Source organism: Balaenoptera physalus, assembly GCF_965194825.1.
Source record: "Balaenoptera physalus genome assembly, chromosome: X".
Taxonomy (NCBI): Eukaryota; Metazoa; Chordata; class Mammalia; order Artiodactyla; family Balaenopteridae; genus Balaenoptera; species Balaenoptera physalus.
In genome coordinates, this window is record NC_138903.1 from 121,250,196 (window position 1) to 121,265,006 (window position 14,811).

Consider the following 14,811-nt stretch of genomic DNA (forward strand, 5'->3'; position numbering starts at 1 on the left):
TATATATCCAGTAAATACGCACGCATATGTTACCAAAAGATATGTACAAGAATGTTCATTACAGCATTATACATAAGTGCCAAAAACTGGAAACTCAACTCAAATATTCACCCACAGTAAAATGGATGAATGAAGGTAGTAACATTCATACAATGGAATATACTACACAGCATGCAGATGAACTATAGCTATACAAAACAACATGGATGAAGCTCACAGACAAAATGTTAACTGAAAGACACAGAGGAGTACATATTGGGAGCTTCTCCCTATATAAACTTCATGAACAGGCAAAACTAATTCCCTGTTATAAGTCAGGGTAATGGTAACTTTGGGAAGGAGGAAATAGTGACCAGAAGGGGGAATTAGGAGAGCTTCTGGGGCATTGATAACATCCTATGTACTGATCTGTTTACTGTTTAAACAAGCGCAGTCACCTTGTGAAAACTTATTCCAAAATTCTGGGTACTTTTCGGAATATGTTATACTCTAATAAACAGCTTTTTTCATTGCACTCTATGACTTTGTGAAAGTAGTATATCTATAAACAGCTTTTTTCATTGCACTCTATGACTCTGTGAAAGTAGTATATCTACAATTTCAGTTTTATGCCAAATCACATATATTGCTGCCACCATTTTTATGCCTTATTAAGAATTTTATCTTTTTTCCCTACTCTTAGCTCAAGGTTCACACACTCTCCATGAATGCCCCCAGCTTATATCTGACCTGTACAGGAGTCAGTAGTTTCATGTACTTTTTAGAAATGCATGTTAAATGATGCTATTGCTGGGACTTCCCTGGCGGTCCATTGGTTAAGACTTCCCCTTCCAATGCAGGGGGTGTGGGTTCGATCCCTGGTCAGGGAGCTAAGATGCCACATGTCTCGTGGCCAAAAAACCAAAACATAAAACAGAAGCAATACTGTAACAAATTCAATAAAGACTTTAAAAATGGTCCACATCAAAAAAATCTTAAAAAAAAAATAAATGATGCTATTGCTGTTGATTCTGCTTTCTTTCAGATGCAACATGCAGCATTAAGAATGGCAGATGCAAGCAGTTTTGTAAAAAGGGCGCTGATAACAAGGTGGTTTGTTCCTGTACTGCCGGATACCGACTTGCAGAAGACCAAAAGTCCTGCGAACCAGCAGGTCAAAATCTAAATAAGTTTTTCTTTTAAGCTCGGCAGATACATTCTCCAAATCCATATTTGAACTTTTTGCATTATAACTAACCTACATAATTTTATGCCCTACTTGTTTCTACTTCCTTTTGAAATCATAGAAAAGACTAGTAGCATGGACAAATTAATTTTTCAAAATGCATCATCATTTTAAATAGAAATTCTGCAATTGTCTTCAGTCTGAATTCTTTGCTGTGTCCGATTTTTTTCTCTGACCTTTATATCATGAAGCAATCGATCTGTGTGATTTCTGTATGCATATTTGTAATTCGCCAAGTCAAATTAATGTAGTAATCCCATAACATAAAAGATACGTACGTGATTGACTGATAGGCTTCTAGTACAAGGACAGTGAATTCTAAGCATGATCTGTCCAGATGTGGCTGGCTTACTCCAAGAAAGTTATTTCCTATCCTTGGGTCCCAGCTGAGTTTACACGCTTGGCATCAGAATAGTTCTGACAACCATCTGTTTTAAGTTGTGTCAGGCTGATCAGCACAGTCAATCTATACAGCAGTGGACAAAGCAATGTTTCCCACTCATGTCAACCATGCCACCATGTTGACAGCTGACTGGTGTGTTCAGAGCATCTCCACTCCAAACTCATACTGCTCTTCTCTGAAAAAGAAGGCAGTAGAAACTTGGATTTTGAAAAAAGCAGGTTCTGCGGGATCAATTACATTTGATAAATGAGGGGTCTTTCTGAAGCAAACTAGATATAATTTCTTTTGCATTTCCAAAGCCTGATATCTTATTAAATTGGTACATTAAATCACGCACCATTCCTCTGTAACTGGGTTCGATACCTATCTCAGCAATGCACCCGGCAGAGGAAATTAAAGGCAGCATCAGAAGCCAAGAGTATACATGCTGCACTAAAATGAAGAGTCTCTAATGCTTCAGAGACCTGCCTGCCTCCTGTCCTTCTACCTGGTTCTTGACATGCACTGCTTCAAATTAGCCTACCTAGGGAGAAGTGTGTGCGTATATCTGTTTTAACCTTCGAAACCTAACTTCCAGTGTAGACAGATAGCATAGTAGCTAAACCCTTATAAGCCCTTCTCTGTTATAAGCGAGGAAAAAAAAATGGAGAACCACCTCCAACTATTAAGTGTTATATTTGAATATAGCCTTAGCTTTAGCAGAATAAATAGGCCAAACCTAAAATAAGCTTTTCTGCCTTTCAATAGTAATGGTCCCTTTTCTCTAGCTATTGTTGATGATTTATATTTATACATAAGTATTTTGAACTAATTTCTTGTTTTCCCAACCACATGCTGTCTTCATGATACTCTGCCGCAGCTGGTTGCTATAGAAATGTCTGTTATAAGGAATGTGGATAGAAGGAAAGTGAGAAATGAAATGTGAGGTGACTTTGCTGGACTACAAATTTCCATTCTGGTTGTCCCCAGTGTTTCAGTAGATGATTTCTTTTCTTTAGGAAATAAACCAACCCAAGGTAAAAGGTGGCCAGTGCCCAGGTAGATGTGGCCGTAATAATCATATCAATAACTTATTTGGTTAATACTCAACAGCCAGGTAGATAATTAAATCACGATGATCTCTCCCCAATGGATACCTAAAGTCCAGCTTGGAATCTAGAAGGCATTCTGGTCTACAAAAGAAACCCTGGGAATTCCCTGGTGGTCCAGCGGTTAGGACTCTGCACTCTTACTGCTGAGGGCCCAGGTTCGATCCCTGGTGGTCGGGGAACTAAAATCCCATAAGCCGCGCGGTGCGGCCAAAAAAAAGAAAGAAAGAAAGAAATCCTGTTAACAATAAGCAGCAGACATCCCACTTACCTAATTCTAAAATCAAAGTTACATGGCACCAGATTTCCATTCAGGGACAGTACTTGAGAGTAAGACTTTTTAGCAAAGAAACTAAACAGAAAGTCATGAGACTTTATAAAAGTCTTACAAAATTCAATTCTGGAACACCTCTTCTATTTCCATAAAGATGATGGATTCCTGAGCCAAATGTCCTTTTCATGAAGGGTTTGAAAACTTTCCATGAAAATAATTCAATTAACCTTTTAGTTTTAGACTATATTCATTGATTTGATTTTTTAAAAAATATCGACGGGCCTAATTCTCAGAAGTGACAAGGATGGGCCTCATTTTCCATTTTTGTAATACAAGTTCTGCTTGCCAATGAGAAATACCAGAACAGTAATTTTTTTTTTTCCATTTGTCTAGTGCCATTTCCCTGTGGAAGAGTTTCTGTCTCAAACACTCGTATGAAGTTCACCCGTGCTGAGACTATTTTTTCCAATATGGACTATGAAAATTCTACTGAAGCTGAAATAATTTTGGATAACATCACTCAAAGCAACCAATCATCCAATGACGTCACTCGCATTGTTGGTGGAGAAGACGCCATAAGAGGTCAATTCCCTTGGCAGGTACTCTATATTTATGGTGTGTCAAAACCGGAGCCCAGTGGGCAAGGGCCAGGCCAGGTGGGAGGCTGAGGCTAGGACATCAGACAGACTTATTGGGATGAGGGAAGTATTTAGGCAAGTGTTTCAACACTAAGCCGGATGAGGAAGTTCTGACAGGTGAGGAGCCGGTGAGAGAGAAGTCCAGGGACAGCTACCATACAAGGTCAAGGAGAGTTTGGCATCAAGGAAATAGCACAGCAGGATTTCAGACAAGCAACAGGGAGGTCTGGAAGCGAGGTCACCGGTGCTGGGGTTCTGCATATTACTTCAGCTTCAGCCCCTGGGAGAACCGGTGAGAGTCAAAAAGTCTCTAGGTCCAGAGAAACTGAATTATTTCGAAGGCATCTGCATTTTTAAAAGGACTCAGGAAGGATTAAGGCAAGAACTGGGATACTGGAACCAGGGGATATGGGACAGGGGCTTGGTCAAAGGCTGTAGTTCTCAAAGTGTGGTAGCATCAGATTCACCTGGGAACTTGTGAGGAATGTAAATTTTCATGCCTCAGACCTACTGAATCAGCATCTCTGAGGGTGAGGCCAGCAATCTGTGCACTAACAAGCCCTTCAGGTGATTCTGACGCACTCTACAATTTGAAACGCACTGGTCCAAAGGAAACAAACTTGTTATAGAAGCTAGGCTCCAAAACACCAAACAGTAGACTCGTGGTACCTAGTCCCACATTTCTCCAGGTGTTATCTGCAGACAACCCACATGAAAATCACCTGTGCACATTTCTGAGTTAACAGCCAAGGGCTAGATTTGATACCCATCATTTCAAATCTTTTCACGTCCTCCTCGCTGCACACTTAGTGTACCTGTTGTCTCCTTCCTATGGAGCCCAGCTAAGATCATTAGGAATGTTCAAGATCACTCATCCACACCTGTGCACATACACGTTCACTCGCCATTTCATCCATATGAAGTAAGATTACTGACTGTAGAGGTACCAAGCGCTAGGTTTTAGTTTTTTCCAAAAGTGAAGAGCTTTGCTACTTTCTAGGATACTTGAGAAAGACCCTGCCATACTTTCACACTGATTCCTTCCTCACCAGAGAACTGTCTCTCCACACCCACGTCCACCCAGTTTCTCACAAAAGGTTACTGGGTTTCAAAAATAGGAGACAAACTGAGTGTGCAAAAGTCACTTTTAGACAAAATAAGAAATAAAACCAACCAGAATCTCTCCCCATTTGTGGATGAGCCAGCTCGACCATATCACCGTTAATCTGCAAGGTGGAAATGCTTGATCTGATTGCAGACAAGAATGCAACACACCTGCTGCAGCCCAGGCATCAAGAGAAAGCTAGCAACAGCTGCGGTTTCAATGGCCAAACTAGATCTGTGGCTCTGACATAGGAAATACTGTTTAGCAATGTCACCTAGAAAAAAGTGATTCAAAATGCTGATGCGTCAATAAAAGGGGATGGGAAATAACGCGACCACGTGGGTGAAGCAATCCCACAAAGCAGCACATACGGAGTTCACTTTCCTCTGGAGTAACAAACAGTTTGAACGAACTGGAAATGTCTAGTCTGTTAAAGAAAAGGTTTAGGTGAGCTGTCTGCGAGAGCTAAAGCGCCACAAGAGAAAGGGGACGACGACTTTTTCTTTGTAGACTTACGGGTGAAAGTTCCAGGCAGGCAGGTCGATCCTGGCCCCGGTTAAGAAAGCCCTTTCCAACCACTTGGGTCGGCCACGTGGGCTGGGCAGCTCCGGGAGGAGATTTGGTTGAACAGATGTTCGTGGAATTGTTGACTCAAGCTGCTCTGTCACTGGGACAGCAGCGGCGGGACAACCCCATCCCGGAGAGCATCGAGGGCTCGGGCCCCCCTGGTGGGAGACGAGACAGGACAGGCTAGGGACCGCAGCCACCCCGTCCAGCTCTGAGACCCTAAGGAGCGAGCTTCACCTTCCGCGCAGCTTGTCCGCGGCCGCGTGCATTTCTTACCTTATTCTAGGGCTTTCGTCTCCGCTTCCCGGCCAGAGGAAAAGCCGCTGCCGCTGCCGCTGCCGCTGCCGCCGCCGCCGCAGCCACAGCCGCGCCGCGTCAGCCGCAGACGCTTCCCAGAAGCCCCTGCGCTTCCGGCCGCCTTGACCCCGACCCCCAAGGCCAAAGGTGAAGGCAGGCTTGCCTGACCTCTGACCTCTGACCCCACATCATAGTGACAGAACACCCAAGAAAGGAGCGGAGGGAGGTGTGAGGCCAGTTTCCTTCATATTCCCTCCAGATGCCCAGCGCTGGGCTCAGAGCCTCTGGAGAACTCTGGGGACGGGAAGCAGGGACTCTGCAGGGCCACTTAGGAGCGGAGAGAGGAAGCTAGAGGGTTAACTCTTATATAGGAACAGAAAGGCTATTTCCTAGAGTCGGTATATCCTTAGCGGAGTGGGAAACTAAAACAGAACTCGAATTTCATACAGCTACAAAGGGAAACAATGAAAAATGTGAACATTAGAGTTGGGAAATCGAAACACCTGTACCATGAGAGCACCTTCATCAACAGCTTAATAGTGAGAGATTTGAGGAAGTAGCACTGTGTTTCGGCTTTCTAAAGCTTTAATTGGGTTTTGGTCCCATGCACTAGACCCTGCCAGCCCACAATCCTGAGCATGCGCAAGCCTGCCCCCAAGAGCTCTGTCCTCCTCTTCTGCTTTGAGTTAGGATCCGACCGGCCCTGTGTGTGAAGTACCAGATCTTTCTCTTTTGTTTTATCATGGGCCTCAGGTTCTGTATTAGCCAAAATTATTGAACATTTAATAATTTGAAGATCATTCTATGAGATTGATAAAAACGGAATACAATGGAAACCAAGTAGTTAAGCTTTTCTTAATCTTTTATATTAGGCTGTATCATATGCAATTGCCTGTATCTAACCATTTTAACCAACAAAATATGTCTTGAGAGGCAGTCTGTCTATTCCTTATTCTATTCTTGGCCTAAACAATCTTTAAAATGTCTTAGCATTTTCCCCACTCTTGGCTTTCCTCAGCTTTGGCCTGAAGCTATCCTTAAAGGTACCTGAGCACTTGACCTATACAGCTACCTACACAGACCCAATCCTTTCCATTTGATTAGGATACACCCCCATGACAGACAACATGCAGTTACCATCTGTACAAACCAGAACTTCCTCTTTTTTTGCGGGGGGGGCGGCGGGGGGGATTGGGAGGAAGATGTTACAGGAAGGTCCTAAGACTATAGATATATCTTCACTTGGAAAGGTAATCCTCTATTTTTCCTAGCTCAGATGATACAGCTCCAATTAGCAGAAATGAAAACATAACATATGTAATCTCATCTGGCCTCACAAAACTATTTTGAACAGAACATTTAGACAATTATTCTCTAGGATGGTTTGATGAAGTCTCTTTCAATGACGAGTCTAGTTAACCATTAAAAGCCAAAAGTGAGCATCCCCTCTGTGCCCAGAAAAATGAAATAGGGCCAAGGGCTGGGCGAATCACACCTGTGGGCATAATAAGCTGTGCATAATGTAGAAATGGTTTTGCTCTTCATATGAAAGAAAACAAGTGTGCAAAGAAAAAACGTTATTGTAAAGCTGGAGGTGGCTAGGAAGGGAGAGTGAGGGTTTACTGAAATCACAGGGAAAGGCCAAGTTTGAGTTAAAAGGTTAGGATGGGAACAGGGCAGCAGCTATTACTCTAGGCTGGCATTGTCAGTGAAGAACATCAAAACAGATATGTGAATGTGTGTTTTGCAGATGTGTGTGGGTGTGTGGGTGTCTGAAAGAGAAAACAGGCTCCTGTTAGGATGTGACAAACATGAAAATGTTTGACAGATAGAACTCCGACATCCTTGCTCAGAACATATGCTTTCCCATTTTTCCCAACATTCTCCAAAGTGATGTCATACAAGAACTTGTCCTTGGCCAAGCAGACAGCTCATACCCAAACAGCTAATATTTAGATAGCTGTGATCCTGAGGTAGCCAAGCAAACATTCCAAAACCAAGTCGCTTGTAATATCTTTAAATGCAAATGTATTTTATGGCTTTTTCTTGGCAAAGATGTTTGCTAAAATTTCTAATACCAATCAGGAATGGGCAAAAAAACACTCTTCGGGCTTAGAAGAACACAACCGTATTTCTCAGCCATCCACCAGAACAGCGTAGAAGCTCCGGGCAGCAAGTCTTTGGCAGGAGTCAGACTAGCTACATCAGATTAGTCTCTGTGCCCAGGGGCTGTGGCTATCATTCACTCTGGCCTAACTAGCCCATTAAGCTCAGAGATGTCCAATTCACCTCTCCTATCGAGGAGAAGCACCATTATATCATTGCATGTGAATGCTTAACTCCAGTTACTTGAGCAAATGTATTCAGTTGTAATCATTAGGCCCAGTAAAGAACAGTTACGCAAATTTGCTTGGTGATGAAACTCACCTGAGGTCTGGGCCAGCTTCATGAGCTGGTGACCAGTGCACTTGCACAGGGCTCTGTCTTCAAAAGGTTCCCGCATTTGTAGTTCAGTGCTTTGCATTTGTGTTTTGTAACTCAAGTTCAATGAGACAATGGAGCATGGGTGCGCTGGGGACCTGGAACCTCAAGTCACCACACTCTGACCTCTCAGCACCACCCAGGGATGGATTCTCGACCTCCCTCTCCCCTGTCCTCTGGTGCCTTGGCTAGCTCTGTCTCCCCTTTCCACAGCTGCCCAATGACCACTGCCACCCCCAACCTCTGGCTCACTGGCAGATGCCCCCTCTTCACCCTCAACAGCTACCATTGTCATCCTCCTCCGGCACAGGCAGGGAGGGTTGAGGCTGGGTGCACAGACTCTATGCCATTTGGGGACGGGGCGTGGCCACATGGCATCTCAGGACCAGAAATGCGTCATAGCACATTTAGAGGGTGAATGGCAGGGGCAAACCTCTTGTCCACCTTCATTCCAGGACCTGAACATATCCTGGCAGGGAAGTTGAAATCCCTTGGGAGTCACTGTTTGCTGTTGATTGCTACAGTGGACCAGTGGGAAAGATTGACTTACCCTTCCCCCTGCTGGGGCACAGGGCATCAGCACAGGGCTGGCGGAAGAGGGGACCTGGCAGCTGAGGGCTGCGTTTGTGCTTGCGTGCTCGATTTCAGGCTGTAGCCCCTGGGCACCTGTGAGGATCTGCGCTCGCCCAGCGAATATCCCCCATACCCGAGGAAGCACAACTTTAAATAGTAAATTCAAAACACCGTGATAGGTTGTGAGAGACCACAGAAGAAAAGAAAAAGGTTTGTATTTTAGAATCTTCTGTGACACTTTTCCCTGGCTTTTGAACAAGGGGCCCTGCATTTTCATTTTGCAACAAGCCCTACAAATTATGTGGCCAGCCCTGCCTGGAGTGAGCACTTTTAAAACAGAAAGGTCACCAAGCCTTGGGAATTCTGAAACCGAATTTCTCAAATTTAATTATGCATAAGGATATTCTGGAGATCTTCATTGTCTCCCATCCCAGCCACCAAATATTCTGATTAAGTCTGGGTGGGCTCCCACAGCTGCATTTTACAAGCATCCCAGATGATTCTACAGCAATCGGCCCACCAAGCACACTTGGAGAAATACTGGGTGCTTAGAAGCCTAGATTCTGAAGCCAGGCTGACTAGGGTTTGCATCCCAGCCTCACCACTAACTAACCTTAACTAACTAACTGCATATCTAAACCTCAGTTCGCTCATCTATACATGGATATGTTACTGTCACTCCACAAAGTACATAAAACACTTAGCACAGTGATTATCCATAGTAAGCAATCAATACAGGGTCAAAAAAAAATTAAGAAGATTGTTAAGTCTGGGCGATGGGTACACTGGTGTTTATTATATTGTGTGAGTTTCCCTATATTTTTACTTTTCAACATAAGAAGCAACAGCTAGAATGAGAGGGAAACCTGAGTATGGAAAAGAGGGTCAGAGGCTTGCAGTGAGTCAGGCCCATAGGTCTTCAGGTAGGAGGCTAGTGCTTTGGTGTCTAAGATTTAGCAAGTGTTCCATGAATTGAATTCAGGACAAAAAGAATCTTCACTAGAATACGCCCCCAAGGACCTTCTCAGACTCACACTTGAAAGGAGTGACCGCACCCCTTCCCTAGTTTATTATGAATGGGTTTATGCCTGGGGCTATGTGTGCTTTAGTAAAAGGTCAGCAGTTCACAAGGGCTAGTCAGGGCCCACAAAGGGTTTACCAAATGTTAGTGTGCCCTCTAGTGTTCACAGTTCTCAGATGGAGCAAGGCCCTTGCATACACAAGAAGTGAAATTCTCCAACTTGATCTAGACATTGAGGTGGTAAAAATATTCATGAACCACTCTGGCTATACAATGAATGTACAGATGAAAGAATGGATTGGCCTCTTATCTAATAATGTCCAGGCTCAAAGCAGCGCCCAAACACCTTTGTCTGCTTTGTCCCCAAATCAAACATAGCTTAATAGACCTTTTAGGACAGAGGCAGCTTACGGATCCAGTTGGGGGAGGAGAATAGAGTTGGGGGAGACCGGAAGGAGTGGGCGAGTTCCGCTGTTTTCACTGCCTGGATGGCCATAGCACAGCCCTTAGGGAGGCCACAGGTCTCATTTCACATCATTCTGGTTTAGAAAGGGCTTGAAAAGACCTCCTGGAAAAATCAATAGTTTTTCTCTTTCAAATGATCTGTAGCAAGGAGATTTCCTCGTGCAGGGACGGAAGACTCAGTAATAACTATTGATCCCCAGGAGTCAAATAAGTGCGTTTCTGAATGTACCTGCCATATCCCCGTGAAGCAATTCGTGCTATCAGAGAACCTGACTCACCTGGAAAAGGAATCCAAGGGCCCTGAATCATCAAAAGAAGCCATTGCCTCAGAGTTGCCTCATCTAGTGCTCCCCCTGGCTATCACTGCTCATTCTCTTCAAGAGTTTCAGAAATGGCTTTTTTGATTGTGCTCCAGAAACACTAATTCATCTTCAAAGCTGACACTTTCCAGAAACACTCCACTTCCGCCAGCACCTAGAAGCCAACATTTTGCCCACTCCTCTAAACAGCACACATGGTTTTTTTTGTTCTGGATCAATTATATTATGTAGTAACATTCATAATTTTGTTTCCACAGGTCCTTTTGAGTGATGGAATTGATGGGTTCTGTGGAGGTTCCATCGTTAATGAAAAATGGGTTGTAACTGCAGCCCACTGTATCAAACCTGGTGTTAAAATTACTGTTGTCGCAGGTAAATAAAGAATGATAGACGTCTGCAATATCCGTAGATCTTCAACATGACTGCTAGATCATACTTTACTAACGTCTAATAAGCTCATTGCTAAATAAGTTGAACTAGTGGTAGAGGGGCCATCTTTTCAAAATCCAATGTGTTCCATCCTCCAAGCCCCCCATCGTTCTTTTGGCGGACCTTTCATGTCAGTGCGGTACAATTATCTACTGATGTGTCCATTTCCCCACCAGACTGAGCCTTCCCAAAAGCCGTGTCATATCACTGATTCTTGTATCCTTGCACCTGGCACAAGCTGCAACCTGCCCTCAGTTAACATTGAATGAATGACCAAATGAATGTATTATCTGTGCTCAAAAAGGGGGTCAAAATCTTTGAAATTGGGAACATCTAGGATAATTCATAACAAGTCGATTCATTATCACCTGTGAACCATGTAAGACTTGTAACAGCATGGGTGAACAGATCCATCTATCCGATGGTCCTGAATGGCTTTTTGGTCTGAAAAGTATGCATCGGGCCTCATTACATTTTACCAAAATCGTAACAATATAAGATCTTTGACACTTGACTGCCAGGTAATTCAATGATGCTAGGTGGACACTTGGAAAACGTGTTTCTTTGTGGGAAAGACTGTGACTGAAAAAGAAATTTCTTTTCAATAGGTGAGCATAACACCGAGGAGATAGAACCTACAGAGCAAAAGCGAAATGTGATCCGTGCTATTCCTTACCACAGCTACAACGCATCTGTTAATAAGTACAGCCATGACATTGCCCTTCTGGAACTGGATGAACCCTTAATGCTAAATAGCTACGTAACCCCTATTTGCATTGCTGACAGGGAATACACGAACATCTTCCTCAAATTTGGATATGGTTATGTGAGTGGCTGGGGGAGAGTCTTCAACAGAGGGAGATCGGCTTCAATTCTTCAGTACCTGAAAGTTCCACTTGTTGACCGAGCTACATGCCTTCGATCCACAAAGTTCACCATCTATAATCACATGTTCTGTGCCGGCTTCCATGAGGGAGGTAAAGATTCATGCCAAGGAGACAGTGGGGGACCCCATGTTACCGAAGTGGAAGGTACCAGTTTCTTAACTGGAATTATTAGCTGGGGCGAAGAGTGCGCAGTGAAAGGAAAATACGGAATATATACCAAGGTATCGCGGTATGTCAACTGGATTAAGGAAAAAACAAAGTTCACTTAAAGAAAAATGTATTTCCAAGGCTGATATATTTGGGATTGAACATGGACAAGATCCTTTACTAACTAATCACTTTCCCATCTCTTTAGATTTGAATATATACATTCTAGGAATACTGCTTTTTCTCTTTACCGGAAGAAGTCTAGCTAGAATTCATATTTTACTAGAATAAGTAGATTAGAAAATGTAATCACTAGAGAAATATACTGTGGTGGGAAATTGTGCCCATTCCTCCAGGTCCAGCCCTTGACAGAACTGTGAAGTTAAGTTCTTCATCCTGCGCATCAGGCATTATGTTTCTCCACTGGGGCGACTCCCTGCTTCTCCATCCTTAGCAGCATTCCATGTGCCAGATATTTCTCACCTCTCCCATCAAAACGTTAAAATTTATTAGATCCGTATCCAGGATATTTGGTCTAGTCCATCACAAGGCCAGCACCACACTCATGCAGGAAGAACACAGGAGCAGCTGACAAGTTAAAACTCATGGGAAACACTACTTTTTTTTCGGTACCCTTATTCCTGCATCCTTTGTCCTTGCCAACTCCTAATCCCCAAATCAGTTTTGCTCTTTCTCTCTCCCTCTCTCCCCTTTTCCTTACATAGGCATTAAAGGAGGGAAGGGGAGCATGATACTGTTTTACTGCTGTGCACAATTATATATACCTATCAAACCCAGACTTGCTCTCAGTTTGGTCTTGGACTTGCTTATCATCACATAGGGATGAAGTAAGGTGCCTGAACTTGGAGGAAAAGTTCCTCTCAGACAGTCACATTATTAAAATACATGCATAATGGAAGGAATGACCCATCAGAATAGTTTCCTAAGAGCTTTAATTGTGTTGTTATGGAGGTTTGACTAGACATGCTTCCATGAAGGCAAACTGGCATGTCATTGTAACCAAGAAAGCTGACATCAACCCAGTTGTTTTGTCCCCTGTCAGAACAGTCAGTTTGCAACTAGAGCTAATAGAGTCTTCAAGAAAGAATTTGTTGGTGTGTCTCCAGTGTTGTCTAGGGCTAAGGAAGAAGTTGCCCAGACCAGAGAAGATAGGCATCATGCCTCCTCAACTGGTGTATCACCACAGTGAAGAGGGATGCACTCATTCCAATGAGCCAACCAACTCCCTTTTTCTGGTTCATGCTCCCCAAGCCACTTTTTGATTATAATTAGGCCTTCTATATTGTATTTTCTAGAGGGTTACTGACCAACCAACACATCAATCACATCAATACTTCAATCTGTTAGACTATTTCCCTTTGTGAATTAAACTGGTGTTTCTGATTCATACCTTGGCTTTTCACGAATTTGGGTGATGTGAATCATTTACCCTGCATGTGATTACATGTGGAACTACTGACAACATCATGTTTTGGACCACTTTGACCCCACCAAGCTGCTGCTGCTCCTGCCCTCGTCTCACCCTCCGCCAGGCCTCACACTTGCTGATTTCTTTCAAGTTACTCTAGTTAATCTCTTTTTCCTTTAGTCTTTCAAACATAAGTATCAATAAATGTAGTTTTCAATTTCTCAAAAAGTGTTTCTTGTTGAATCATTCCCAGAGAGAGCTCTCAAACCCTACATTCGGCAGGATACTCAGAAGAATGTGTCCAAGTGCCATATGACACAGCAGAGATTTGATGGTCTGCTGTCACCCAGCTTTCATGGGAGGCAGCGTGTGTATATCCTGGTGAGGACAGTGGTCTGGATCCACATGGGCAGATTGAGTCTAAACAGCTGTGAATATGGCCTTGGATAAGTCACTCCACATTTTGTGCTTTGATTTCTCCATTGTGCAATGAGGGAATTTGGCAGGATGCTCTCCAAAGGCCCTTGTTGACCCTGTGATAGTCGGTGGGTTCATGTTCTTCCATTCCTTTATTCAACAAATATTCAAGGAGTGATTACTGTATGCCAAACACCAAGAGTGTTCATTACAATTTAAGTTCACATTTATATATTTTGTGAGTTAACTAAAATAATGAATGTGAACTGCCTTGTCAGTGCCTACTACACTACTACACAGTAGTTGCTCAGTAAATGTTAGCTGAATCTGAACCCATGTTTATCCCACAATAGGAATTAGTCTTGTATTGAGCATCAGGAGAAGAGGACATACTTAAGTAAAAATAATGCCTGGGATTGAGGTTTCATGAACAAACAAAAGAAATCAGTTCGGCTATTGTTGGCTAAAGGAGAGAGAGGAGACACTGTAATGGTCCACCTTAGGGTAAGGAGGGTACTGATTCATGCAAGGAAACACATTACTTCAAATTTGAATGAGGAAAGGTCTGTAGGCCCAGCGCTCTGCAACTGATAAAAGGGAGCCACTCTGGCCTTGTTGCCATGGAGACCACCCCTTACAAAGGCAGCAATGGGGGCATGGCCTTATACCTCCTGTGATTGGTCTTCCCTGTGGCAGAGGGAGGAGCTCCTGGGCCCATCAGCCTCAAATCCACAGCCTTTTCCCCCATAAGCTCAAAAATGACTGGATTCATTAGGACCCACGTGTGGCATGTTGCCACCACTAAACATATGGGGCCTTTAAGCCCACCTAAGAGCCAGCGGCTTTGGATCCAGGCCCTCGCTAGATTCTACCTAGAGCATTTGCAGTCGCCATATAAGAATCATTAATGCTTTCAAAAATCCCTGTAGCTACTTAACCTAAATTGGCTGAAATATGCTGCTGCAACAATATTGGGAGTGACAGATTAAAACAGAACCCTTGCTGAGTGAAGAAAAGTGTGTTAATGTAGTGCGGTCATTTCAAC

General features: G+C 43.5%; 1 protein-coding gene across 1 annotated transcript in view; it reads left to right on the forward strand.

Annotated features, from left to right (window-relative positions):
- F9 (coagulation factor IX) overlaps positions 1-13,577 on the forward strand; it is a 30,029-nt gene extending 16,452 nt beyond the window's left edge. The window contains exons 5-8 of the mRNA XM_082445377.1: positions 1,025-1,153; positions 3,384-3,589; positions 10,715-10,829; positions 11,495-13,577. Coding sequence (XP_082301503.1) covers positions 1,025-1,153; positions 3,384-3,589; positions 10,715-10,829; positions 11,495-12,042 — 998 coding nt within the window. The 3' untranslated portion in view covers positions 12,043-13,577. The remainder of the gene's footprint in view (positions 1-1,024; positions 1,154-3,383; positions 3,590-10,714; positions 10,830-11,494) is intronic.
- Positions 13,578-14,811: the final 1,234 nt, after the last annotated feature.